General features: G+C 49.1%; 10 protein-coding genes across 10 annotated transcripts; 5 read left to right on the top strand and 5 right to left on the bottom strand.

The window, feature by feature from the left end:
- Positions 1–11: 11 nt before the first annotated feature.
- Positions 12–1484, top strand: FTJAE_2724 (1-phosphatidylinositol-4 5-bisphosphate phosphodiesterase 1; the record flags this gene model as incomplete). Its single annotated transcript, XM_037348947.1, has 3 exons — positions 12–23; positions 86–935; positions 988–1484. The coding sequence occupies 3 exons, from the start codon at positions 12–14 to the stop codon at positions 1482–1484; spliced, it is 1359 nt and encodes a 452-aa protein (XP_037210209.1).
- Positions 1485–1863: 379 nt separating this feature from the next.
- Positions 1864–2858, bottom strand: FTJAE_2723 (DDR48-heat shock; the record flags this gene model as incomplete). Its single annotated transcript, XM_037348946.1, has 5 exons — positions 1864–2307; positions 2360–2524; positions 2573–2644; positions 2700–2777; positions 2829–2858. 5 exons carry the CDS (start codon positions 2856–2858, stop codon positions 1864–1866), a joined length of 789 nt encoding a protein of 262 aa, XP_037210208.1.
- A 2173-nt stretch (positions 2859–5031) lies between these two features.
- On the bottom strand, positions 5032–7089 carry FTJAE_2722 (peroxisomal membrane PEX17; the record flags this gene model as incomplete). The annotated part of the gene is made up of 1 exon (XM_037348945.1): positions 5032–7089. One exon carries the CDS (start codon positions 7087–7089, stop codon positions 5032–5034), a length of 2058 nt encoding a protein of 685 aa, XP_037210207.1.
- A 2032-nt stretch (positions 7090–9121) lies between these two features.
- Positions 9122–9970, top strand: FTJAE_2721 (S-isoprenylcysteine O-methyltransferase; the record flags this gene model as incomplete). Its single annotated transcript, XM_037348944.1, has 1 exon — positions 9122–9970. The coding sequence occupies one exon, from the start codon at positions 9122–9124 to the stop codon at positions 9968–9970; it is 849 nt and encodes a 282-aa protein (XP_037210206.1).
- Positions 9971–10164: 194 nt separating this feature from the next.
- Positions 10165–11877, bottom strand: FTJAE_2720 (diacylglycerol O-acyltransferase; the record flags this gene model as incomplete). The annotated part of the gene is made up of 4 exons (XM_037348943.1): positions 10165–10385; positions 10433–11441; positions 11502–11542; positions 11604–11877. The coding sequence occupies 4 exons, from the start codon at positions 11875–11877 to the stop codon at positions 10165–10167; spliced, it is 1545 nt and encodes a 514-aa protein (XP_037210205.1).
- A 1315-nt stretch (positions 11878–13192) lies between these two features.
- FTJAE_2719 (polyadenylation factor subunit 2) lies at positions 13193–15396 on the top strand (the record flags this gene model as incomplete). The annotated part of the gene is made up of 3 exons (XM_037348941.1): positions 13193–13268; positions 13569–13684; positions 13735–15396. The coding sequence occupies 3 exons, from the start codon at positions 13193–13195 to the stop codon at positions 15394–15396; spliced, it is 1854 nt and encodes a 617-aa protein (XP_037210204.1).
- Positions 15397–15775: 379 nt separating this feature from the next.
- Positions 15776–16816, bottom strand: FTJAE_2718 (endonuclease G mitochondrial; the record flags this gene model as incomplete). Its single annotated transcript, XM_037348940.1, has 1 exon — positions 15776–16816. The coding sequence occupies one exon, from the start codon at positions 16814–16816 to the stop codon at positions 15776–15778; it is 1041 nt and encodes a 346-aa protein (XP_037210203.1).
- A 1808-nt stretch (positions 16817–18624) lies between these two features.
- Positions 18625–20354, top strand: FTJAE_2717 (vacuolar zinc efflux; the record flags this gene model as incomplete). The annotated part of the gene is made up of 3 exons (XM_037348939.1): positions 18625–18700; positions 18767–18897; positions 18945–20354. 3 exons carry the CDS (start codon positions 18625–18627, stop codon positions 20352–20354), a joined length of 1617 nt encoding a protein of 538 aa, XP_037210202.1.
- A 429-nt stretch (positions 20355–20783) lies between these two features.
- On the bottom strand, positions 20784–22345 carry FTJAE_2716 (transcription factor IIIA; the record flags this gene model as incomplete). Its single annotated transcript, XM_037348938.1, has 2 exons — positions 20784–22204; positions 22264–22345. The coding sequence occupies 2 exons, from the start codon at positions 22343–22345 to the stop codon at positions 20784–20786; spliced, it is 1503 nt and encodes a 500-aa protein (XP_037210201.1).
- Positions 22346–22692: 347 nt separating this feature from the next.
- FTJAE_2715 (DNA-directed RNA polymerase I II and III subunit RPABC2) lies at positions 22693–23318 on the top strand (the record flags this gene model as incomplete). Its single annotated transcript, XM_037348937.1, has 4 exons — positions 22693–22733; positions 22786–23052; positions 23106–23225; positions 23282–23318. 4 exons carry the CDS (start codon positions 22693–22695, stop codon positions 23316–23318), a joined length of 465 nt encoding a protein of 154 aa, XP_037210200.1.
- Positions 23319–25876: the final 2558 nt, after the last annotated feature.

Here is a 25876-nt window from a genome sequence, read left to right as displayed (position 1 = left end):
TTCCAGCAGCGATGAGGAGAGAGGTGTGAAGAAAGTCGTGAAAAAGACGAAAAAGAGAAGCACTTTTGGAAAACTCAAAGAAAAGCTCGCAAAGACGAGTCTCCGTGATAAGGATGAGTCCTCCGACCCCGACCCCGCCTCCGGCCAACAGCCCGCTCCCGCTCCCACTCCCGGCGCCGATCCCGAGTCCACGGAGCCCGAAGCTGCTATCGTTGAGCCCCGTGTGCTCCACGGCTACACCCTCACCAAGGAGATTTCCTTCCGGGCTGTCTGCGAGGCCATTCGCGAGAGCGCCTTTGTTGTTAGCGACTTGCCCGTCATTGTCTCTCTTGAAGTCCACTGCAAACCGGACCAGCAACTTGCCATGGTCCGCATTATGAAGGAAGTCTGGGGCGATCTTCTCGTTCCCGAGCCCGAGAACGAACCTGATGCTCTACCCAGCCCAGATGAGTTGCGTCGAAAGCTCATCGTCAAGGTTAAGTATGCACCACCCGGTGCAGATGCCACTCAAGAGGAGAGTGAGGAGGAAGACAGAGCGCCAGCCCCTGGTGCTCAGGCTGGCGATGCTCCGCCAAAGAAGCCGGCAAAGATTATACAAGAGCTGAGTCGTATGGGTTTCCATGCCCGAGGTGTGTCTTTCAAGAGCTTGACACAGCCAGAAGCTGGCATGCCCACACACATATTTTCCCTGTCAGAGAAGAAGGTCATCGATGTGCACGAGAAGCAAGCATCGGATCTGTTCAACCACAACCGACACTTCCTCATGAGAACTTATCCTTGGGGTCTGCGAATAGGATCGTCCAATCTCGACCCTTCTGTTTTCTGGCGCAAGGGTATTCAGATCGTTGCGCTCAATTGGCAGAGGTGGGATGAGGGCATGATGCTCAACGAAGGCATGTTTGCTGGAACAGGAGGATATGTCCTCAAACCTCAAGGTACATACTCATTCTAAGCCGTCTCACGAACCATCCGTCTAACTTCTACTAGGCTACCGTCCAAACCGCAACGACGAAGAAACCGAAAACACCATCACCCGGAAATCGCTCCATCTCACAATCACAGTCCTCGCCGCTCAAAACATCCCACTCCCACCAGGCGACACCTCTACCAGAGGGTTTGAGCCCTATGTCAAAGTCGAGCTTCACGTCGAAGGACCTGATGAATTCCACGGCGGCCCTGTCCCTAACGAAGGACACGAGCGCGAGGGTGAATACAAGGCCCGCACAAAGACACACCGTGGCAACATGATTGACTTTGCTGGTGAACGTCTCGAATTCCCCCCTGTGCCTCATGTCGTCGACGAACTCTCATGGGTGCGATTTACAGTGCGTGATGATGAGATTGGAAGGGATGACTTGGCGGCTTGGGCTTGTATGAGACTTGATAGGCTGGGTAGTGGGTATCGGTTTGTGCATCTCATGGATTGTGAGGGTCGCATCACGGATGGTGCGATCCTTATCAAGGTTGATAAGAAGTTGGTTTAGCTGGGATGAAGCGGCATAACGATGATGTGAGTTTGTGTTCTATTTATCCTGCATATGCATACAATGAGAGCGATTTTCACCAAGATTAATACTACTTATTCAATTCGAACCAGCGACAGGACCCGAAAAGACGTGACATGTCTGTGTCGCTCAAGTATCAAGACAGTGACGGGTACAATATGGTTGAAATGACAAATAATAGCATTACCTTGTTCTTTGAAATGGCTTACACGAGGGATCTCATAACAAATACTTCACAAGACATCGGGTTGAAAACACATAGACACAAATGAAATTCAATTCAGGAGCGAGGAATATATCATCTCACTCAATAAGTAGCTAACACTAACACGCTAGAATCTCTCTCAAACATTCATACTTAGTAGTCGTTGTCACCACTGTTCTTGTTTCCCCTGAGCTTGTCCTCAACCTTGTCCTTGACCTTGTCGAGGAAACCACCTGATCGGTCGTTGTCGTTGTCATTGTCACGGCCAGATCCGTATGTGTTGCTAGAACCATAAGAATCGTTGTCCTTGTTGCTAGACCCATAAGAGTCGTTGTTGCTAGAGCCGTAGCTGTCATTGTTGCCAGAGCCGTAGCTGTCATTGTTGCCAGAGCCGTATGTGTTGCTGGTGCTGGTGCCATAAGAGTCGCTGCTCTTGTTACCGGAACCGTAGGAGTCGGTGTTGCTGGAGCCATAGGAGTTGTCGTTGTCCTTGTTGCTGGAGCCGTAAGAGTCATTGTTGCTGGATCCATAAGAATCGCTGTCCTTGTTGCTGGAGCCGTAGGAGTTGTCGTTGTCATTATCGCGACGGCTGGAGCCCTAGTATTCATGTTAGTCATGAAGGATTTATTTGGCATGATAGTTCACTTACGTAGCTGTCGTTGCCGCCGCTCAGACCAGAGTTACCGGACGAGCCATAAGAGTTGTCGTTATCATTGTCACGACGGCTTGAGCCATAAGAGTCATTGTTGCTGGATCCGTATGAATCGTTGTTGCTAGAGCCATACGAATCGCTGTTGTCGCGGCCAGATGAGCCCTGAGCTACGTTAGTATGTGCGAGTATAGAGGACTAGTATGCACTCACGTAGCTGCCGCTGTTGTTGTTGTTGCCAGAGCCATACGAGTTGTCGTTATCGTTGTCACGACGGCTAGAGCCCTGTTACGTGTGAGTGAGCGTTGATGGGAAAGGTTATAAGATGAGAAGAACGTACGTAGCTGTTGTCGTTGTCGTTATCACGGTTGGAAGAACCGTAGCTGTTGTCGTTGTCGTTGTCGCGGCGGCTGGAGCCCTGAGGGAGAGTTAGCTTTATGAGATGGTAGATAGAGCTGGGAGAACATACGTAGCTGTTGTCACCGTAGCTGTCAGACATGTTGATTATGGGGGGGGTTTGGTTTGAGAGAGAATAGATAGTTGGTGATGTAGATAGATAGATTGTGCAATAGCATGAATGGGAAATAGTCCGAACATGAGAGGGCAAGCTTCTGTTTAATACCTATGTGAGAGAAGCTCCCTCCCTGCCTCCCCCTCCAAGCTAACTTGGAGCTCCCCATCTTCATCATGTGGATCAACAAGCTCCCCCTCCCCCTCCTCTCTCATCCCTCATCCATCACAGGGAGGAATGACGTGCCGCTGTTCCATTGTGGCATAGACCTTGTCTTAGAAAGCTGAAGCTGCATGGACTAGCTAGCAGAATGTTTTAGCTTCGGAACACCCCATGTACAGTACGTACCCTGCAACCTGCGAGACTTGGTAGATGGATATCAGAATCTTGACACGATGTGATCATGTCCCACAAGGAACGCGCGTTGACTGAGCTACATGCTGTAGCTGTCGTGCCATGAGGTACATGTACCCAGCCCAAAGCTAAGTTTAGCCTAGGAATTTGAAGCCGATGATCAAATTCTTGGGACTCGCTGTAACCCGAATGTCCTTGGAATAAGCTCTCCATGATAGACCCTGCCAAGAAATCGAACGTAGATACCTCTCACGATACTTGGGTCCCTTGATGCCTCTCCAACCCCTCTATCACTCTGTACTATATTTGCATTTCGGTAAAAACCTGTTGTTTGTGCATTGCTTAGCCAGTGAGTGCGACATTCCCACGAATCAGCCTCTTCTGCAAGCAATTGGCACGATCAGCGCGTCTCAGCTTGTCTTTTCTGGTGTCGTCATGTTTCTTGTCTGTGATGAGATAGCTCAGGCAAGGTACGTATTGAAACCTCTCAGGCCATTGATCTGCCTGAAAAGCGCATTAGCCTTGATCTAACAGGGAAACGCTAGGCCAAACAAGCAATGAACGGACCCTCCGTGACCCAGCTTTGCAGGGTCCAAGCCAGGTCCCAGAACCTGGACGAGCTGACCTGTAGGCTCCACGGACTGAGGCTATGCCAGCTCTGAGCTGTATCGGTGCCAAGCTATCGGCATCAAGAACCAAGTTGCGGTCTAACAAGAAGAGTCCAGATCTTCAGGGCCCGGATGATCGACTCAGATCAAAGCCGAGGAGCAACGGACATGAACTTTGGCCTGAAGCTTCGCCATGACGCATGAGAGACAAGGTGAAGCAGAAAAGGACGCTTGAGAGGAAGAATCGGCATCAGAGGATGAAATTGTCTGAGTGACATTCCCTCCCCTCATTTGCCAAGACGGGGTCTAAGTCAAGATCGCGCCCGGAATCGGGCCTAGCAACCTTGTCTTGACTCCCCGCTCAGGTTCCAGAACAACACTGCTCACTCTTGATAGTGAGAGAATAGGTGCTGCAGCAATAGTAACCCCGCTTCACCAGGACCTTTGCCTTGGTAATTGATCCTTCGATTGCTTATCGTAGCTTGCTTCCTTGATATTGATGAGTGCATTCCCAGATTTTCATATCAATTAAGGTCGTATTATCTTATAAGAGCCGGGTATAGCTTGCAATCTTTGCCCCCAAACAAGTTCACGTGTGTATGAGTTGGTGGCAGGCCAACACGCCTCGCTGCTCGGTATGTATTCCTCAGACCACCACACCAACAAAGACATCCAAGCTAAGTCAAACCTCTGGGCATCCAGTTCGTGCCCTGTCCAATACTCTGTCTCCCCACGTGTGGTGATTGCCCGTTCTCAGCAAACTATCGTCGCCCGGCGTGTCCGGCTTCTTCAACGGAGACATACCCAATTCCTAGTAGATCTCGATCTGCCTCGAGCACAAATCGCCTATTGAGGCTAGATACTCAAGCACAAATGACACAATTGCATCAAGACTCGCGGTAACAAGCCCAACACCAGTAACGCCCAAATGCTTCCTGCGGGGTTTCCCACGATAGCCAGATGATCAGCCCAACAACCCGAAACCCCTTTGAAATGTTTCACAACGTCATCATTCCAGGGTGTAACTAAAGTTGCTAATAACTGCCGCTTGGGTTACTTTATTACATCCTTAATGTAACGTGCAACAAGCTTGTCTTTGACTTTGCGGCAAACATACACTTTCTGACCCGGCAAGGTCAAGAATTCATCCAGAACAGTGCATGCACACTATGGCAACATTGTGCCGAAGGATGTCATCTTTACAGATGGCTAGACCTGTCAGGCCCAGGAAGCGCGCCGCTCATCATGGCAGGTTCCGCGCTTGCACCGAGAATCAGTGTTCGACCTCCTCGAGTTCCCCACCAAGCTACCCCAATAGCTGCTCGTTCCACGTCTAGCTCTCCACTAACGAGAATCTGCAAGAACCGTCGCTTGACTGGTTCCCTTAGTACGGGATCCTCAATTTCGTTCATGGCTTGAGCAGCAATCGTAAACCATTCTTCCACCAGAGGGAGAGGGAGGTATGGAAGTGAATCAACTAGAGCTAAAGCAAGTGAACTCTGCTGAGAATGACGCTCCTCCTGGGTCTCTTCCATCGCAGCTTGTGCGACGGTATCTGCTGTTGGTGGTAGCAGACTCGTCGACGCCGTGGAAATCGAAGCTCGAAGCATCTCCAGAAGTGTCTCCGATAGCTGCGGCTCCAGCTCTGCAATGGGGAAGGGAGGTGATACAATCTGCATTACAGTCTTGAAGGCCACTCTGAATTGACGGGAGGAGATATGCTGCGGGAATGAGTTGAACAGCAGAGCGATATAGAAAGGTGTGAGTTCAATGGTGAGAGGGCTATGCTGAGGACAAGATATGGTTGATAGAATAGCGCTATGTGCGGATTCAAAGATCTCAACCATATTTTGTGTCGTAGGTCCTTCGTGTGAGATATATGCAATTGCTGGTTTGATTATAAGAGCATCGCATGCATCGGTTGGCAGAGTGAGTGGTAAGTGTTCAGAGATATTAAGGTAAAATAGGTCCAAGGTTCTTTTTAGATATGTCGTTGATGTTGATGCATCTTCAGATGGTCGGAATTCCTGGAGGAAGCTGTGACAAGCAGGGGCACTCCGAGAGATCGAGTCGATAGAAGTGAGGTATGTGAAGTTGTACACTTGGAACGCGTTGTTGCCGTTCCTTGAAGAGATAAAGAAGATGTTGCGTAATATTCGAAGAGATTTTGACGCAATGACAGGAGCAGCCATATCATTGAGCATGCGCGGGTCGAGGAGACTTCGTGAGACAATCGCCTGCAGAATAGCAACCGTCCCAAACATGAGCTTCCTCAGCAGGTTCCATAGAACTGGCCAGGTGCTTGTAATGGTCTCCTGGGTCAGCACATTGCCCTCAAGCGCTGGATCTATGTCGCTCAAACGATTCAACCGCCACATCTCCAATACCTGGCTGCTAAAGGCAAGAAGAGCATCTTGTGCGGCGATCACAGCCTCTGTGTCTGTAGCCTGTTGAACAGCATACCCAGCAAGCTTCGCCAACGGCCCCATGTTGGTTAGAGTAGGTCGCCTATCCAGCTCTTGGATGAATCGAAACGAGGGTGTATTTGGTGACCATGCGAGGAGGTGGTTTGGTGATTCGACAACCTCGGAGCTCACTGCCGCCAAGAACTGGCCGTGGCCGAGGCCCTCCTCAGCTGTTACCGTCCATACAATAAGAGGCAACAGCGCATTGCAGTTTATGAGGCTTCGATGGAAGTCAGACAGTAGCGGAAAGGCAAAGTTAAGTGCCATAACAACCGATGCGCCTGCGACCGGACCATCTTCGTCGCGACTCTCGAGTGCCAGATTGGCCGCCATCACTACCGCCTCTTCAAGAGTATTCCTCATGCCACGCGACAATGAGTGCCTATTACTAGACTCCATTCCCATAAGAACACCAGTCAGAACTAAAAGGTGCTGCCACCGCCTCGATCGATCGTCCGCTCCTTTGACCACGGCGCGCGTCCACTCTTCGCAGCTCAGTCCACCACCCTCATGGGGTTCTTTCCGATCGCGATTAGCGACTTCATAGTTATGGATGCGCGCGGCCGCGGTATTGTATATGCTGATAACTCGAACCGAAGTGCGAATGCCGCCTGGCTGAAACCATATCGCAGGGGCCGTTAACAATTGCGACGTGAGAAGGCCGAGATTTAGAGGGTTTGTGAGCTCGGTGAGGAGATGTGTTGTCGACCCGATGATCTGCTCGGTCTTTGCAGCATCGTGGATGTCTGGGTAATGCTGCAAAACTGTTCGGAGGAGTCTATCGGAAGACATATCGACGCATTCGGATTGTATGGTGAACGAGAGGGAGTTGTCGATGGAGTGTTGATGTAGGATCTAGTGGAGGTTGACAATTCCGAGGTCGCGGTTGCGCATGCCGACTTCACGGGCTTTTGCCGAGGCCTGGGGATGACGTTCTGGGGACACTTTCAGCTCCATCAGAACCTAACCTTAGTAGCAGGCACCTTGGCACCCCTGCCCCCTGTCACTGCTAATTCCAACACCCCATAATCATACCTAATCATATTCAATCCTATTCCTAACGACACCGCAAGAATCGGCCAAGTTGAGAGCTGTTGCAGCCTCCATGATGGCAGGGTATGTTCAGGTTTAGTTCTGTCCTTATTTCAAGCAAAGCGCTAATCAATACAAACGATAGATGGCCCTGCCAAATACTCCTCCAGCAGACTATCAGACGCCGCGCTTCCCGTCCCTGAACGTGCAGACTCTATATGACACCACCGCAGACAAACAATATACCCTCTACTATGTCTTAGATGTTTGGCGATTTACTTTACTATGGACGCTCATCATATATGCATGCTTCCACATGGGGGCAGTTCTGATTGCCATGTTTACCCACGGTTGGAAGAAGTCGTCTTGGAGATATCTATGGGCAGTACCTGTCATCTATCTCCTTATCGCTGGGCTTGAGGCTGTCATGGCCGGGAGTATTGTTGGCTTAGTGTAAGCCGTGTTAGTCTTGCAAACCACCTTGGCTAACAAATTATTAGGTTGGGAGCTGTTTACTCTGCTGGATACTACGAGATGAACACCTGGATTCCTTGCACCTGGGGGTTCATCAACGTATTGGTACTCATTATTTCCTCTTTCTCAATCCAGGGCGGACTTTGAGGAAGGATCACCATTCACATAATATTCTACCTTGGACTGGAGACCAGCTTCGATCTATCACAAACCACAGATACCTTACGACGTCCCGAAGGTGGCCATTTTGCGCTTCATTCTCTACACAAGAGCTACGTTCTAATTTGAGGGGCATATGGAAAGGTCACCGATTCCACACCACTTACTTGTCCGAAGACCAGCCCAAAGTAAGCTGAGTTGACTTCAAATTGCGCTCTGTCGAGCATGCATTTTGAGCATTGAAACTACGACCATATACCATACATGGAAGCATTAACAGGTGGAAATCTTTGGAAGAAAGTAGAGCTCAGGGAATCGGTGCATATCTTTGTTTACAATATACCCATTGTTGTTTCTAGAGACAATTCCATATAGATAGCATATATCCACACATGAGCCTTTGAAGCCTTAGGACTTATTAAGTGCTACCAACATGGCTTATCCGTGCATGGAAAGGCGTCTTCCTTCCTGCATACATGTGATCTCCTTTGTGATATCAGTTTCGGCGGTCACATTGTCTCGAGCAAGCTGACATCTCCAAAGTACCCCTCATTCAAAGCTACCTCAGATTCCGAGTTCGATTCTCCCAGCCTCGAAAATCAGCGCCGACGAGAAGACAAAAAGAGCCACCAAGTCATAAAATGACATAGAAAAGAATCCCAAACACCACCAGTATTATCTGGAACTGGTCTAGTACCTGATCACAATTACTTGAGGTCATTTGTGGTGTTTTTATGACATTGATAGTATTTTTGATCCTGGACCAGATAGCATCTTCATGTACCTACAGCTCATCGGTACTTTGACTTTCCTGGCCACCCTGGAGCCAACGTCTGGGTGGATAGGTCCACTACCTAAAGCTCAGATCCTCCAAACTCATGAGCTAAGGCCAACAACCTTGATATTGTTCTCTGCCTTACAATCCAAGACTGCAGACGCCATTTGGGGACGAGGGCCAACACGCCTTCTAATTAGTAACTTTTCATTTTTTTATTTCAGTGCCAAAGACCGCCTTTCAAGTCCTTCTCTTCTCTTCACGGCTCTTCTCAGAATTTGTACGTTCATCTGATCATCTAATCTTTCATCAAGCTTCATATCAACCCCTGAAGACCTCATGAGATCGTATAGACTATTTTCTGACTTTTCATCAAAGAACACCATGTCTGAAACCATGCAAAATGCGGGTGCTAGACCCGTCAACTTCAGCCCTTCAACTGCTCATCATCGAGCATCGCCTCCTCATCATGACTCCTTCTCCGGCAACTCTCGCTCTCTGGACGAACTCATGATCCTGAAGCCCTACTTTGCCGGCCAGCCCAAGTCACTCTCCGGTATCGCTCTTCGAGCTTTCTGCCTCGGTATTACCTTGGCTTGTAGTGCTATCTCTATGGGGGCCATTCTGTGCTTGACTTCTAGCCCTGCTTGGCGTGTTCCGTTCTTCCTCTTTGCACTCTCGGCTTTTCACTTTCTCGAGTTTTGGACTACAGCTGAGAAGAACACACTTGTGGCTAGCATTGGAAGTTTTCTTCTGACCGCAAACTGGCCAGGCTACGCCATCGCTCATTCAGCTGCGTTTATCGAGTGTGCCATTGTTAATCTCTTCTTCCCTAATCGACACTGGGCACCCTATGGTACCGGTCCTATCCTTCTGCTCCTCGGCCTTGCCATGGTCACTGCTGGACAGTACGTCCGCTCAGTGGCCATGTTGCAAGCTGGAGCCAGCTTCAACCATCATGTCCAGACCAGGAAGAAGGATTCCCACGAGCTGGTGACTTCAGGCATCTACTCAATCTTCCGCCACCCAAGCTACTTTGGATTCTTTTACTGGGGACTGGGAACACAGCTAGTAATGGGCAACATTCTGTGCTTTTTTGCCTATGCGGCTGTTCTCTGGATGTTCTTCAGCAAGCGAATTAAACACGAGGAGGCCAAGTTGATCGAGTTCTTCCAAGATGATTATGTACAATATCGGAAGAGAGTGGGAACAAAGATTCCTTTCATTGCTTAGAAGATGTAAGAGAAGAGGGGGGCGATCTAACCATAGGCGCATGCAAATACAGTAATACTAGAGATGTACGAAGATAGGCAACCGATTTCTTAATAGTAGTTTATCAAATATGTATCGTACCAATACGGTAAACATGTTAGCTAAGCAATACCAAACAGTAGGTATCCAGAAACTTTGTCCATAGCCAAGGCACTCTAATTCGACACTGTCGTCATCTGTTTGCTCACACTTCCATACTTTGCTTGCCAAGCGTAGAAGTACATCAGTGCTGCAAAGGGTTGTCCAAATATGGTGAATGATACCCAAAAGACAGTGTTCCCAACTATTTTGCCAGTATGCCCAAGTTTCATATTTTCAAGAGGCTTGGTCAATGCAATAAGTGGCAGTTGAAGAAACATGCCCAGGAAAGCGACGCCTGCAATCGTCAGTTGTGTAACTATGATTCAGAATATGTAAACTTACCAATGATGTTATGCGTAGGGACACCGACAAGGATCTCGTGAAGAATAGCCGATACTAGGAAGACTACAAAGCTGGCTGCTTGAGGACTCCAACCACGCCCGATCATGGGCATGTACAGATGACGCTTGAAATATGTGTAAACAGGCTTGTTCCACGTCCGCCAGTATGCTCCCAAGCTCTCACTGTTCCACCAATCGTCATAGAATGACCTGTCGCCAAACCTCAAAACCTCAGCTAGGGCGTTAAGGAACGACTGGAAGAGTGCGAAGAAACCGGCAAGCCAGATGACTAGGGAGATGGTCGAAAGCTTGAGTAACCGTTCCAGAATAGACATCAGGTCAAGGGAGGCGATTTTGTCGAGCGAGTTCCGAAGGACTGGTGCAGCATACTGAGCGCTCGCAACCCACATGAATACACTGAGGCCGAAAATTTCTCCAACTCGCTTGGCCACAAAGACCCATCTGATTTTATCTGTGCGAGGATACACGGGCTGGTATACGAGTGTGGGTGCCCACCAGAAGTATACCAGGTTGCTGAAGGTGATATTCTGGGGATACGGGCATTGCGTGTACAGCTCAGGTACCAGTTCTCGCTCTCCTTCCACGGGATGCAGGTAGGCATGTCTCAAGTCTCGGTTGGTGAAAGCATATGATGCAGTCTTGAGCCAAACAGCAATGGCATGCATCTCGGTCAAGGTGCCAATGAGAGGATGATGAATCTTGAAGTACACGACCCAGGTGGTGAGAACAAGGGCAAGAGTGATGTTGAAAAGATGAGCCCATGCGACAACAACCCAGGTCTTATGAAACCGCTTACGCTCCTGCTCTGAGGGGCCACCAGAAGGTGAATCATTGACACGCTTGAGAGATCCTCGAGCCTGCTGAGCAGCAGCCAGCTCAATCAAGTAAGCGGCGAGGAGATGGCATGGGATGAGGAAGTAAAGGAGTAGACCCAAGTAAATATCTTGACGGCTGTAATCATGACACCTCACGCAGATCAATACTCCATACTATAGACAGTATTAGCTGGTTGTCGAAGGCGAAATTGATGGACGGGAGATGAAGCATACCTTTTGGATGTTCTCAATCATCAATCGCAAGTTTCCAACAACTGCCAAGCATTAATAACCCAACAGATAACATCATGATGAGGGGCATCGAAGCTCTCATACCAAGCACAATGACCATGAGGTTACGGAACCCAATAAAGCTGGGGGCAGCATCGGAATCGTGACTCAGACATGAAGGTCTCGTCTGTTTGTGAACCGCAGCGACGTGTCTGTACTTCTGGCCAGGCTTCTTTGGAGTTTTGGTCGTGGCCGTTCCGTTACCGTTTCCGTTGGTGCGATTGTTGGGTTCGTTCTGTGTGACGTCGTGGCCGCTTCGCCGGGAGACAGAGGCCGAACCATTCGAGGTTTCTATGCTCGTCGCTGTAGCCGAATTCATCTTGTGAGAGCCTTGCCTAGACGGCAGACTAATCGCGCAAAAGGTAGAAGCTCAAGAAATTAGGTGAGAAGAAAATAAAAGAAAGAATTGAGCAGAGTAGCCGACGGAGATACGACGACCTTGTCAACGTCAAGTTGTTTGGGTGGCGGCGTTTGTTACAAGGATGATAAGATACCGAGAACGCCACTGTCGCAGTGAATGAACCACCTACAGCTTCGAGATAAAGCACGTTAAAGGGTTTATCAAATCACAGGAATGTAGGAGATAAAGGGTCGGAGAAAAAAAGGAGGTGGAAGAGAAATTCCAATTAAAGACACACAATCAATTGAGTTTCTTTTGCTACGGCCTCTCTCCTCACTTTCTGCCTGAGTTATCCCATCTCGCCAAGTCCAATACCTAGAAGTTAGTACTATCATGCAGAGCAACCATTCTGGCGCCTCTTCTGGCGGGGCTGTTTGAGCTTTTTCGCTCTGGTCATTTTTAGCAGCAGCTCAGGGACTTTTACAGTGAGGCTAAAGACAATCATCAACGCTAAAGGGGGGGCCGGGAGCATAACACCCCTGGCTTCCGCTGCATTCTGAGCGTTTTAATGGATCGACGAACTCCCCCGAGCCACTGGCTTGTGGCGCCGCAGGGGGGAAGGTATGCGGCAACAGGTCGCGCAGGCCCCAGAAGGCTTGCAACTTTGCGACTGATATTGGATCAATCAATGTGAAAGCATGTGAAAGTGCGGTTGTATTGCATGCTGTTGGTGAGATGCAACAGTCATAGCATGAGCGAACTAACGCAGTACATAAGCTCGGGTAGAGCCCGTGGGTGACGAATCTGCGCCCCAACAATTCGGTATACGAAAGGATATTCAGGCATGTGCATCCTTTAGCAGAGGCACTCTAGGCACTTTATCTCATCAGATCTAACCGTTGAGAGTCTCAAAGTTTGGAGAGTGAAAGGTCATGTGACTTGGAGTTTTTGGAGAAAGGCCTGACTCCAAAACTGAGGCTGGCCGGTTAATCATCGCTTGAATCGGCGCTTCGTACCTTTGAACTTCAACTGGAAGCTCACGCGCCGAAAGTAACAGCATCGTCTTTGTTCATCTTCTATCAAATAAAATCGCCGCCCCCGACGTCTTATTACAGGAATTAAAATTCTCATCATCACCATATAGAGATTCCGTCTGGTCAACTACCCAGAGATTATCCAACAGCGACTTGATACCTGTATTAGTTGTTCGTTTCCATCTTGACGGACCCACTCCCTTCGACGCGCTTCTCAAAGCTATTGTGCATGCTTGATACGCCAAAGAAAATCCGTCACGATGGCCTATGAGCCTCGTGGTGATCATGGTGGTGGTCAGGGCCAAGATGGGGCATTCGTCAAGGTCCGAGGCAGGCGTAAGTTTACCCATCATACTCAGTGACATGTCCCCTGTTGTGTTTGCATTGTCAAGCTGCTCAGTGGCAGAAAAATATGAAAGTTGTGGGAGAGATGCTACTACATCAAATGTCTCTATTCCATGTATGTTCAAGGGACGATTGTTGTTCAGACGAGCAATCAAGATGTTTGGTTTTGGCCAAACTCATGCTTAAAGGCAGGGGTTCGTTCTGGGGCTATGAGGAGGCATTCGAGTACACATACATCATAACCTGAAGACTTAAATCATAACTGATTTCAAACTGACGCTTCAACTCCAGGACCTGTGACTGACTATGGCGCCACTATAACACACTGGCAACATGATCGTGCCCCTAGCTATAGGGGAGGATATACTGGCGAAGCTGAGCGACCCAGCGTTAGCTATATCGTTGATGTGAGTAGCGTTCTATATGAACAACTTCTCCCTGACTGACATCAAAATAGATGCTTCCCCCTGCAGCGCGTGTCACAAAAGCTGCCGACAGTATCCCTATCAAGCACCTCCACTCTTCTCTTAATAAGATCAAGCATCCCATCAACGTAGTGCGGTGGACACCAGAAGGTCGAAGATTATTAACAGCGTCGACCAGTGGCGAGTTCACACTATGGAACGGAACAGGCTTCAATTTCGAAACCATTATGCAGGCTCACGATTCTGCCATTCGTGCTTTGGAATATTCTCATAGTGACGACTGGCTTATCTCGGCGGATCACGATGGAGTTATCAAGTACTGGCAGCCAAACTTCAACAATGTTCAGAGCATCAACGCCCATACTGACCCTATTCGAGACCTTGCTTTCAGTCCAAGTGATTCCAAGTTCGTCACTGCAAGCGACGATTCGACCCTCAAGATCTTTGACTTTGCTCTGGGACAAATGGAATCCAAGCTTGAAGGACACGGATGGGATGCAAAAAGTGTGGATTGGCATCCTACCAAGGGACTACTCGTATCTGGTTCCAAGGACCATCTTGTCAAGCTTTGGGATCCTCGTACTAGCCGCTGTCTAACGACTCTACACGGTCACAAGAGTACTATAACAAAAGTACTGTTTGAAAAGGTCCGTGGTGCTTGCCTCGCCACATCTGCAAGAGACCAGACCGCTCGTGTTTTCGATCTTCGCATGATGCGTGATATCTGCCTTCTCAAAGGCCACGAGAAGGATATTTCCACTCTCACATGGCATCCTATCCACCCTAATCTTCTCAGTACTGGCGGTATGGACGGCTCGCTATTCCACTATCTACTCGATTCACCAAACCCACCTCCTGGCCAATCTTTCACCGTTGCTCCTTACGACAGCCCTGACCCGTCGTCAGTAGCCGCCCAGTCGGTATGGCCAATGCACAAGGTGCCCTTTGCTCATGATTATGCTATTTGGTCCCTCGACTGGCACCCTCTCGGACACATTCTGGCATCAGGATCCAACGACCGAATTACGCGTTTCTGGAGCCGTGCTAGACCTGGAGATGCAGATGTTTTCCAAGATCGCTACCATATCGGTGAAGCAGCGGCCGAGGCCCAAGGAACCTGGGACCGCCGTGGTAATCGTCGGCAGCGCCAGGAGGAGGAACAACAAGAGATGGAAGACGAGATGGACGCTCTTGTTGACCAAGACGCACCGAAAGCTGCTGTTCCTGGACTGCCTGGTATTCCTGGACTGCCTCTTGGTGGAGGCCTACCCGGCCTTGGCTCAAGTATTCCACCTCCTCCCATTCCTGGTGTCGGTGCTGGCTCAGGAGCTCCTCCACCTCCTCTACCATTCCCTTTACCTGGACTCAATGGCGGTCCGCCTCCGCCTCCCTTACCTGGACTGGATCCCAATAACCCTCCAGATCCAGCTCAACTCCTCGAGCTTATGAAGAAGGCCGGCGTGCCTCTCCCACCACCAGGAGCTCTACCACCAGGAGCCTTACCCCCTGGACTCATCCCACCACCGGGCAGCATGCCTCCTCCGCCAGGAGGCTTCGCCATGCCTGTCCCACCACCTCCCATGCCTGGATTTGATGCCGACAAGGCAGATGCCCGACGGAGAGCTCCTCTTCCTAGTCAAGAGGAGAGTTTGCGCCACGAACAACGACAAGGGAAATACACGAGAGCGAGATAGGGAATCCAGAAAAAGAAACGTCGATGATTCGATACCCTCTGGCGCTGGTGGTCTACGTAATGCTGACTGTTTGCAACTAAAGCAAGCATACACTGTATCCTTACGGAATATGGCACAGGTTTCAAAAACTGTAATGTATATATCAATCGAAAACTTTTGTATACCCATCATTCATTTGAGCCCGTAGGCAAGATGCACATGCTATTGGTGGTGCATATAATTCTAAATGCTAAAACATGTAACATAAATGTGACGCTCTCATATGCAGCCGTATATGTTATAAATCCATTGAGCCTGGCCATAGAGCACCTCATGCCATTCATTCCTGTATGCAGAGACCAATATTCCCCTTTCAACTTTACAAATGCTTGGTAACCATCTATTTCTTAGGGAACGCCTTTTGCTTATCCGCGAAGTCTCGAATCACAAGGGCACAGGTGTGGTCAGAACACAGACGTCGTCTTCGCTGAGGTGGTAGCTTGGTAGCAAATTCGAGACCGCTAGCACGCTCAACAGCCTCAAGAGGAACCTCAAAATCGGTGATAGGCTTAGAGTTAGAGATGGGGGCGTTAGGGAGAACGAAAGCGCCCAGCGCGACGTTTCCACTAACGCGACCATCCTCAGCAAAGATCACCTTGTAGAAGTGTGTGGGCACAGCAACTGAAGGAGGAGTGCCGATCATCTCGTACTTGACGTACCACTTGCCATCTGCCTCCTTCTTGGGAAGATAGAGAGGGCCTGTGACGATGCGAACTGAGGGATACTTGACTGTCAAACGACGACAGAAGTCCTCGAAATGAGCCCAGTAGTCACGGTTGAAGCCATCGCCGACCTGAGGGCACATGTTTGTGAGGTAGAAAGTGTCGTCCATGGCCTTCTGAGACCATTTGCAGTCGGCAGCAGGGACCTGATGGCCACGATCGTAACCGCTGCGGTAGTAGTCCTTCAACAGAGCCCGGAACTTTTGTGGCACAGAATCATCCTCAAGAAAGCTGCTGTGCTTTCGATCACCATCGCGAATGGCAAGAGAAGCAGGTGTGATATGTTCGACGACCCAGTGAGGGTTTCGTGTACGACGATCGTAGGAAGAGACAAGGCCAGAGCGGTTGGCGACATCGGCGATAGGGCCTGGAAAGCCGTAGTCGAAGAGGCCCCCAGGGTTGACGATTGCGCTTGGGTCGATTGGCAAACCGGAAGGCGCAGTGGCTGGAGGTCCGAAGACTTGGGTGGGAGGAACGGCGGGAGAGGCGGTGGGAGCAGGAAGAGCGGCGAAGGAGTTTGAGGTTGACGGAGGAGGCGTAGCTAGAGTATTGGTCTCCTCGACACGTTTACCGCCTCGAATGGAGTAGATGGCGGCAGTGATAGCAGCACCACCTCCTGCGCCTAGGCAGGCCATAGTAGCGAGAGTAGTCTTGGACATGATTATTATCCCTTAAGAACAGACGAGGCTACGAAAAAGGAAGGTAGAATAAAGTTTGATCTTAATGAGCGGACGGATAATAGTATATGAGAAATCGGTGCCTGGGAGTCAGATCACGCGCGATCTTTGCCCAATGGTATTGAGTTGCAGTGCCTCGTGATATTGAGATCGATCACAGGGTTTGAGAGAGCTTTGGAGCCGACTCTTAGAAATTTTGGGAGCTGAGCTCGGGAACGGAACGTGGGGGCCGTTGTTTTGCCGTTATCGGGGGGGATTTTAGGGGTCTCGGGGCCTGTGGTTTGACGTCACTAGGCGGTAGTTCGAAGTTCGAAGGCAATACCTAGAACAGTCAAATATGGAGTATCGTTAGATCCCGCAACTTGAACACAGGGAAATGCATAAGAGTAACGGATACTAAGCGTCTGCTTGCCTTACGCATAGCATGGATTCGAGGTAAGGCAGGATATGAATCATGTAGGGATTGTTCTAGACACTGTATGATTCAGATTGATTCAGCAAGGTGCGTGGCTTGTGAGACTTGAGAATGTAAGTTGCCGTGTATGACAAGACACGAGTTCATCGAGAGCAACTGTAATTCTCGAGGTCTTTTAACTTGGAGACGCATTTCGGGGTTGAGGCTCAGTGGAAGATCACATTATGTAGGTTCGTGTTAGCGTGGATCGTCGCGAATATCATGGCAGCATGGGTAGCATAACCTATGATGTGGGGGATGACAAAGACGAGAAATTGATTCGCGCGCAAATCGCATCTTGAAACTTTAGCTCAGACAAGGTATGAGGCGTCATGATGAGAGGAGGTATAGTTTTTATATGCTTGACTTGCACAGCGATAGGAAGACGTCTATAGAACTAGGCTTGATATTAAGGAACCAATGACTCTACTGTATAATATTGGATGGGAATAGCTACTCTGTACTCAAGTCACAAATAATACAACCCCCACGATACTAGGGGAGTTATGGGGATCGCTATAATTAATAACGCACTATCAACTGATGTCTCACTGTTTTACTACTCGTTACAGCTGCTACAATCAAAAGAGGCATGGCAATTCGTAAGCCAGGCGGTCAACGAGACGCCGTGATCCAATGATGCGCAGATGCTGAGACGTGAGAACCTTGAGGGATAGTTTTGCTGGAGACGCACGGCCTCATGATGGTGTAAGTTGACCCCCAACTCGATCCTCTAAAAGGGTTCTAAGGGGCTAATTATTTATAGGTTGAAATATATAGGAACCCGGGCTCTCTTAAAAGAACAATTCCTCATGTTAGGGCCTAGACGTGGTTTCCTTGTTCTATCATGATCCATCCATTGCCGTCAGACCCAGGCTGAAGGTGATGCGCATTAACAAAGCCCCATCCTTTTTGTCATTGACGCCTCTGCAAGGCCCTTGAAACTCACATTCAGCCTCAAACTTATCTATCTTCTCCTCGTCGCATGCAAAAACATTTTTATCAACCCCTTTGTCCTCTTCTTTGTCACTGGAGACTCTCGTTGTCATTGATTAGATATTTGAGTCGAGCCTAGGTAGACTAACAAGGTCCCCGCCCACTGCGCTAAACAAAACCGCATCGATATTCCCCTGCTCGTTCGCTACGTCAGACCTAGAACCAAAAAGATCTACAGTACAGCTTCTTTGCTCTTGCCTCTTTGCGCCCATCACACAACCTCGACGTCAAGTCTTGATCCCTCTCGGAACTCACACTTAGCCTTGCCACCAGAGCTTGTTCCTAGGCGCAATATCAGTTAATACGCAGACGATACGATAGATACACTTAACTAAGCAGCATGGCCACATCCGTGGGCCAGAGCAGCCTCGACAATGATACTCGCGGCTGGATCATGTGTGTTGTCAGCGGCATTGGTGAGTTGCTCCTCATCTCCAAGACCCCAATGCGCTTCGTGGTACAGTTCTGACAACCTTTTTCAGCTTGCGTTGTTGGCGCCTCCATAGTATGCGTTGACGTTATCGTTCGATTGTTTCCTGGCAAGAGAAACTTTCGCATTCAGGATAGCAATGTCTTCTTAGCTTGCTCTCTCAGCTTGAGTTTTGGTGTCATGGTAAGGCCCCTCTGGCAGCATCTATCTCTTCTGCTAACAAAGAACAGCTATTTTCCGCATTGTATAGTATGCTACCGGAGTCAAAAGAATATTTCCAGCAGGCCAAATGGTCTACTCAAGCTGCTGGCCTGGTTATGATGTCCTGTTTTGCTGGTGGTTTCATCGGCATTCAAGGAGTTTCGCGATTGCTTCACCAGTTCATGCCTACCCACGTCGTCGAATGCGATCATACACACGATGAGAATGCAACCAAAGACACCTCATGTCACCACGAGAGGAGACAGTCTCGCGCCCGTCGTCGCCAATCTTCCCATCCGCCGCCTGAACAAGCACCTGTCAACAAGCCGCTTTCCAAGTTAACCAACAACGGCAACGGACAAAATGCCGCGACCGAGTCCACACCTCTGCTAGAATCCACTTTGGATAGTCCTACGCAGACTCTCAAGAGACAAGCGTCTGCTCGTGATGGATTCCGACGCCCTGCTAGTCCAACACGAAGCCGCACCACCACTGGACTTACGGATGGCTTCCCTGAGAGGAGGAAGTCCATGCGAGAAGTTCACAAGCGAGTCATGTCCTTTGTACAAGATACAAAGTGCAACTGTGACGAGTCGAACTCCTGCTATGGATTCACAGACCCTTGTGGACAAGAGTGCTTCAAACATCTAAGTAGCCGAGCCAGTCTACCAAGCAGACCTGGAAGACAGACCCAGATTCTGCGCACGACCACTGGATCATTCCTGAACCGCGCTCCCGAATATTCTCATGCTCACCACGATCATGAGCATGAGCATGAGAATGGATGTGAGGACTCTGTTGAGCCCTTTGCGAGACCAACATATCGAACCAGCAGAGCCAAGTCACGAGAGCCATTGGATCCGATAGTCCCGGAGGAACTCTCTGAACACGATAGCTCATGCTCCTCTGCAGGAGAAGACGAAGATGTCGAAGCTCAACATCATCATCACGTTCCAACAAATGCATTCTTGTCCATTGGCCTTCAGACCTCTATTGCTATCGCCCTGCACAAGTTTCCTGAAGGATTCATCACCTACGCTACCAACCACGTAAACCCATCTCTAGGTTTCAACGTTTTCATGGCTCTGTTTGTCCATAACATCACTGAAGGCTTCGCCATGTGTCTGCCGCTATACATGGCTCTGGGTTCTCGCTGGCGCGCCATGGCGTGGTCGGCCTTCCTCGGTGGTCTGTCTCAACCCATTGGTGCGGGCATTGCTGCACTATGGTTCAAGCTCGCCGATAAGACCAATATGCAACCCAACGCAGTTGCTTACGGGTGTCTCTTCGCTATCACTTCCGGCATCATGGTTAGTGTCGCATTGCAGTTGTTTGTGGAGAGTCTGAGCCTCAACCATAGCCGTAACCTCTGCATCTTCTTTGGCTTCCTTGGCATGGCTTTACTGGGATTCAGTAACGCCTTGGTTGGCTCTCACTAGATCTTCGGCCTCATACAAGATATATAAATACTTAGCCAGTACCCTTCTATGCTGGACGTGCTGCCGCTTTGACATTCGTTCCTGTCATTACTTGGCTCATTTTCTTGCGTGGTGTTGGTAGGGTGCAATTGGGTTTCATTGGGAGGGGCATAAAATCATTCTGGGTTTCGGCATTCGGTAGACCGATAGAAAGGAAACAATTTCACTATACGTGAGAACTGGGTAAACTCGGCCAAACAACTTTATTTCTTTCATCATAACTTTCCTCATCTCTTTTGTGACGTTGCAATTCATTCTTCATACATCGTGTCGGTGTCATAGCCAGCCGCTCATGTGTTGACCACCATCAAGCCTTGCGGCCGGGTATCTATTTTATTTTTCACCTTTTAAAAACCATAACATTCCAACTCAACAATTCTTTTCTTTGCCTCAGAGAGTACCAAGAGCGGGGTCGATAAGAGGATCCTGTACTGCTGGATCTCTCGCCAGCAGAAGTATATTGGTTTCGTCCTCCGGCCAGTCATCTCGCGGAGGGCCATAGTCCATTGTAGCGGCAAAGATGTCATCCTCCGGCATAATGCCAGGCCAATTTGTTGTGTTGGGAAAACTTCCATCGAAGAAGAACTGGGCAGGGTCAAGCTGGTCTCCTGTTAAGATAAGAGATGGGTCGGTAGCCGGTGGGTGATATAGCTCAACATGTGCATCCCGGTCGTGGTAGCGAATGAAGGCTTCATGGCAGTGGGGACAAGAAATCGTTCTTTCTGCCTGGTTCGCAGCACCGGAGAGCTCATCAATAAGATTGATGTCTTGAGACGGCTCAGGCTTCGAGAGCTTAGGGCGTTCGTGGCCGAGGTGCTTATATCGGATATGATCTTCTAGTCGACTCTTGGTGCTGAACTTATCACCACAGCCTTGATCGTTTGTCCAACCCTGCAGGCCAGAACTAGTGAGGTCAACCTGACCGCAAACGAAGCGGAATCCTTCATGCGCTGTACGAATATGAGCGTTGAGATTGGATTTCTTGGTGAACTTCTTGGTGCATTCGTCATATGGGCAGGCGATATTCTTTCGATCCTCAACGGACTGGCCGGAATGGTGCATTTCGACATGTTTCTCTAGCTCCCATCGTGAAGCAGATTTGAATTCGCAGAAAATGCAGTTTTGATGTTCTTGGCGGATATGGGCCTGAAGCAGCACTTCAGTGGTGAATCCGGCCCGCTGTTCTGTACCATCGGGCATTCTCTTCAAACCACACTCGCCGCACCAGAACTTTGCTTCGCCATGATCCTTATCGCGGTGTCGCTTCAAGGCCGCCTTGGACTCGAAAGCATGACGGCACCCTTGCTCTGGGCATTGGAGTGCAGGCAGGCCCTGGTGATCTTTTCGAACGTGCTTGCTTAACGTCTCCTTCTTTCTAAAACTCTGCCCACAATCTTGGCAACGGAATCTCTCTTCGCCTTCATGAACGGCCTGGTGTCGTTTAAGTCGAGTACCCGTCACAAAGCTCTTGCCGCAGCCTTCCTTTTGACAGACATGTTTTCGCTCAAGGGTATGGACAGCCTTGATATGCTGCTTCAAGTGCTTGTCCTCTATATAGTCCTTATCGCAACCATCATAAGGGCACTTGAATGGTCGGGAATTGGTGTGAGAATTGAGGTGATCTCGCAATCGGGCAGGTCGATTGAAGGTCTTGGGGCAACCAGGCCATGTACAAGCAAGGGTTTTGAGATCAGAAGGAAATTTAGCCCGGGGAGTCGTAGCAGCCGTGTTCACTGTCTGTGGTGAATCAGGGTCCTGGGTGGAATATGGAGTATGAGCGCTAGTTAAGTCGTCCTCTGCATCATCAATATCTGAGTTTGCAGTATCAGCAGATGCATCTTCAGAGCTCAAGAAGGGTAAGAAACCGTACATAAGTCATCTGGGCCTCCACGATAGAGTCTCTTGGCCGGAGGAACATCAAAGGCTGCCTCTGCAGCTTCTCGTTTACTCATAATGCTGTCATGCCGAGGACCCTTGAGTGTTGTAAATGTCGAAGCAAGCTTGGAAGTGGCAGAATTGATTTCAATTTAAGACGGTGACTATATTTTTGTGTGGGGATTGCAGGGATGAGAGTCAAGAGCGATCCACCCGAAAGCTTCGCGCCGATATTCTTTGTCTGAAGGTGTGGAAGGTGCGCCGGAAAAACATCGGCCTAACCAGGTTTTACTTTATTCTTCTCTAGAACTTTTTTACGAGGTTGGCCTGGACCATTCTAAAACCATCCATTGCGAAAACAACTCTGGACTAAGGACACCCTCACATTCATTCTTCATCAAGTTCATATTAAACGACACTGACCATGTCTGATTTCGGCGATGACGATGTTGGCGGCGCTGGCGGGTAAGTTGCTTCGCGATCTTTGCAGGCGCACGCGAATCTAACTCGTAGGCAGCGACGAGCCCATGTACGAGGAGGAGGAGATCACCGAGTACTACGACCCCGAGGTTCTCGAGGAGGAGGACGGTGACCAGCAACAAAATGGACAAGACCAGGATAATGTCGTAGTCTCGGGAGATCCCTCTGCAGCTGCCAACGCGCTGAAGGGCGGCGACAAGCTACTCAAAGACAAGAAGATTCCCGAGAACGAGCGAACTACCACACCCTACATGACCAAGTACGAGAGGGCACGCATCCTCGGTACACGCGCTCTGCAGATCAGGTCCGCATCACCTCGCTGAACCGTAGCAACTTCAGGAAACTAACTGGATGCAGCATGAATGCGCCTGTGCTAGTTGATCTCGAGGGCGAGACTGATCCGCTTCAAATTGCAATCAAGGAGATGCGGGAAAAGAAGATCCCCTTGATCGTGCGGCGATACATGCCCGATGGCTAGTAAGTGATGCTTGTTGAGGCAGCTCGAAGATGCCCTACTTACGCGTGTTGCACAGCTACGAGGATTGGACCTGCGAGGAACTGCTGCAGTAAGCGACCAAAGGACTAGCACGTCGCGAAACAACCGATTGCTCCCGAGGCGTATATACCCATGCGATCCTCCTTAGATACAATCGAGCTGGAACGTTTTGTGCTCCCTTCTGGCTTGACATGTTGTATAGTGTATCAGGAGGTTAATTAATCATGTATAAGCGCGGCGTTTGAGATTGAGATTGATTTACACAGGAACTAGACAAAAAAACAAGAAGGAAATCTACTTTGCTTCTGTGTCTTGGTGCACGAGTGTGTTGATTGTAGTCTCTTGACGCTGTCTTTGATGAAGACGGACAAAGAAATCCCAAACAGCAACACTGTTGACGGATGCTCCAACGTCACATCGTTGCCAATACGGAAGTGTCCGGTAGATTTTCACGGGAGAATGATGTCAAGTGGGAAAAGGCAGATAGACGGCTTGTTTTGGATCTGATGGGCCGAATACGTCGGGCCAGATTGTGTTTCACTGAAACACCGGCGCGAGACATGACGGCATCTTTTGGTGTTTGGGCGCAACCTCAAAAGCGCAGTGGCCGTTTCATACGTCACAAAGTCTGATAAACAGTCAATCCAAGCAAGGGGGCATCTTCTCATACCACGCAATCCGGCCTTGACAGAATTTATCAGCCTCAAATACAAAGACATGACTCCTGCAGCGTCTGTGGCTTCTTGCATATTGGAAAGGGTCCTCGCAGGTTAGATGAATCGTCCAACCAACCAACCACAAGTCCAGAATATTCTTTCCAGCCTCCAACGTTGTGCCACACAGGTCCGGAAACGGGTGTTGGTGGGAAGGGAAAAGCCGTGACAGCCGTAGCTTTGCAGATCATGCAAGTAAAGTTTTCATGCAACCTTGGCCAAGTCGGCTTTAATTCTGTTTGTTTGTTTGCTGTGTTATCTTATCCAGGTAAGGTCCTTACGGTATTTAGACGTTTGGTGACATGATGATCTCCCTCTTGGCGGGGACCTTCATGACGTCGGCGGATACGCACTCCCTTGACTGATCCGAATTGAACTTGGGACGATGATGAAAGGTTACGTCTAGTGTTGATCGTACGAGTCGTGCTCTCTTATGCAGGAGGAATTAGACGAATGTGGTGAAGCTGTTGTGCTATTGGAAGCTTATTATCTTACTCCATTTCTTATAAGAGGTTGGTCGCACTTGTGGTGTTTTGAGGCCAGGAGGTTGGTATACAGAAACAGCAAACAATTCAAAAGACCAACCGATATTCGTAACTGCCTTGAGTATATATTTTACTAAAATCCAGCCTCTGCTAAGAATCTCTCTGATTCATACTCTTCCATCTCAGACATCAACACTCGCCAATCTAACACTTTCGTTCGCACTATCATTATCAGCCGAGACAAGTCCCAACCGCTACAATGAAGTTCTTTACTCTTATTGCAACTATCATTTCTGCCGTCAGCATCTCTGCTGTACCTATACTGAATGAACGGGCAGTCGGGGGTGTAAGTTGACTCTCTTCCCTACTGTACAGGTTAATCTCTTTTCTGTGGTATTGACATCTCATCGCCACAGCTTTTGATATGCACTGGCGCCAACTCCACAGGCACATGCACCCACGAGGTATACACACTTAACAAGTGCCATCAACTTTCTGAACCTTTCCTTCGCAACGTCACAACATTCGCACCTGATGGCGAGCACTTCAACTGTTACCCCCGTACAACCGGCTGCAACGATACTTGTATGAGCCCTACGGGTTGCACAATAGGCGCGATCGATTTCAATTACGAATACAAGTTCAATTTCAGCCGGGTCGGGTGGCCCAAACTCTTCAACAGCTTTGACTGTTCGCTGAAAAAGACCACAAGGAGTGAGAAGTTGTTCGGTTAGGAGAAGATTGTAAGGATGTTACAGGGAGAGCCAGCATGGGTACCTGGGTGGTTCTATAAATTCACGAACATGGTTGTTTTTGGTGGCATCTTTTATGCCTTCTACCATCGACTGCCTTACAGCGATTGAGTACTCTTTTTTGGTATTACATTGGGATGGTAAACTCGGTGACGGGGCCATGGGCAACTCACCGGGCTATGGAGTATTTGGAGTTAGCGATACTAGCGATGGTCTTTTTGTTCTTTGGCAGTTAGTCAGAGCATACAAGCTGAGATAGATACAGCTCTAATGATTGACGATTATCAGTTTGAGATAAGACATGAAACAATCAATCGCTCATACTATCTCGACGTCACATTCAACCGTAGTAGTAATGTATGCTGAGAAAATAATCTAGTCACAGAGTATACCAAGTTCATGACATATGATTAGAATATATCCTCATACTATCTAAACATATTTGTCACTTGGGACTCTACTCTTCTGTTACCCCCAGTGTATATACTGTTCTTATCTTGTCTCCGACCCGTGACACGGAGGAGGTTCCGTATTCCGGAGCCGGGGAGATAATTCGGCATTCGTCATGTTGATGGAGGCATCCGGGTACCGATGGTGGGGTTAAGGTTACCCCAGACCTCGCCATTGACTGGAGGCTTCCCCTCATTGTGATAGAGCTCAGCTATTTCACAGCAACATAACC

This window comes from Fusarium tjaetaba (genome assembly GCF_013396195.1).
Source record: "Fusarium tjaetaba strain NRRL 66243 chromosome Unknown NRRL66243_c0000056, whole genome shotgun sequence".
Classification (NCBI taxonomy): Eukaryota; Fungi; Ascomycota; class Sordariomycetes; order Hypocreales; family Nectriaceae; genus Fusarium; species Fusarium tjaetaba.
The sequence above is the reverse complement of the archived record's forward strand: the minus strand, read 5'-3'. Positions and strand labels throughout refer to the sequence as shown.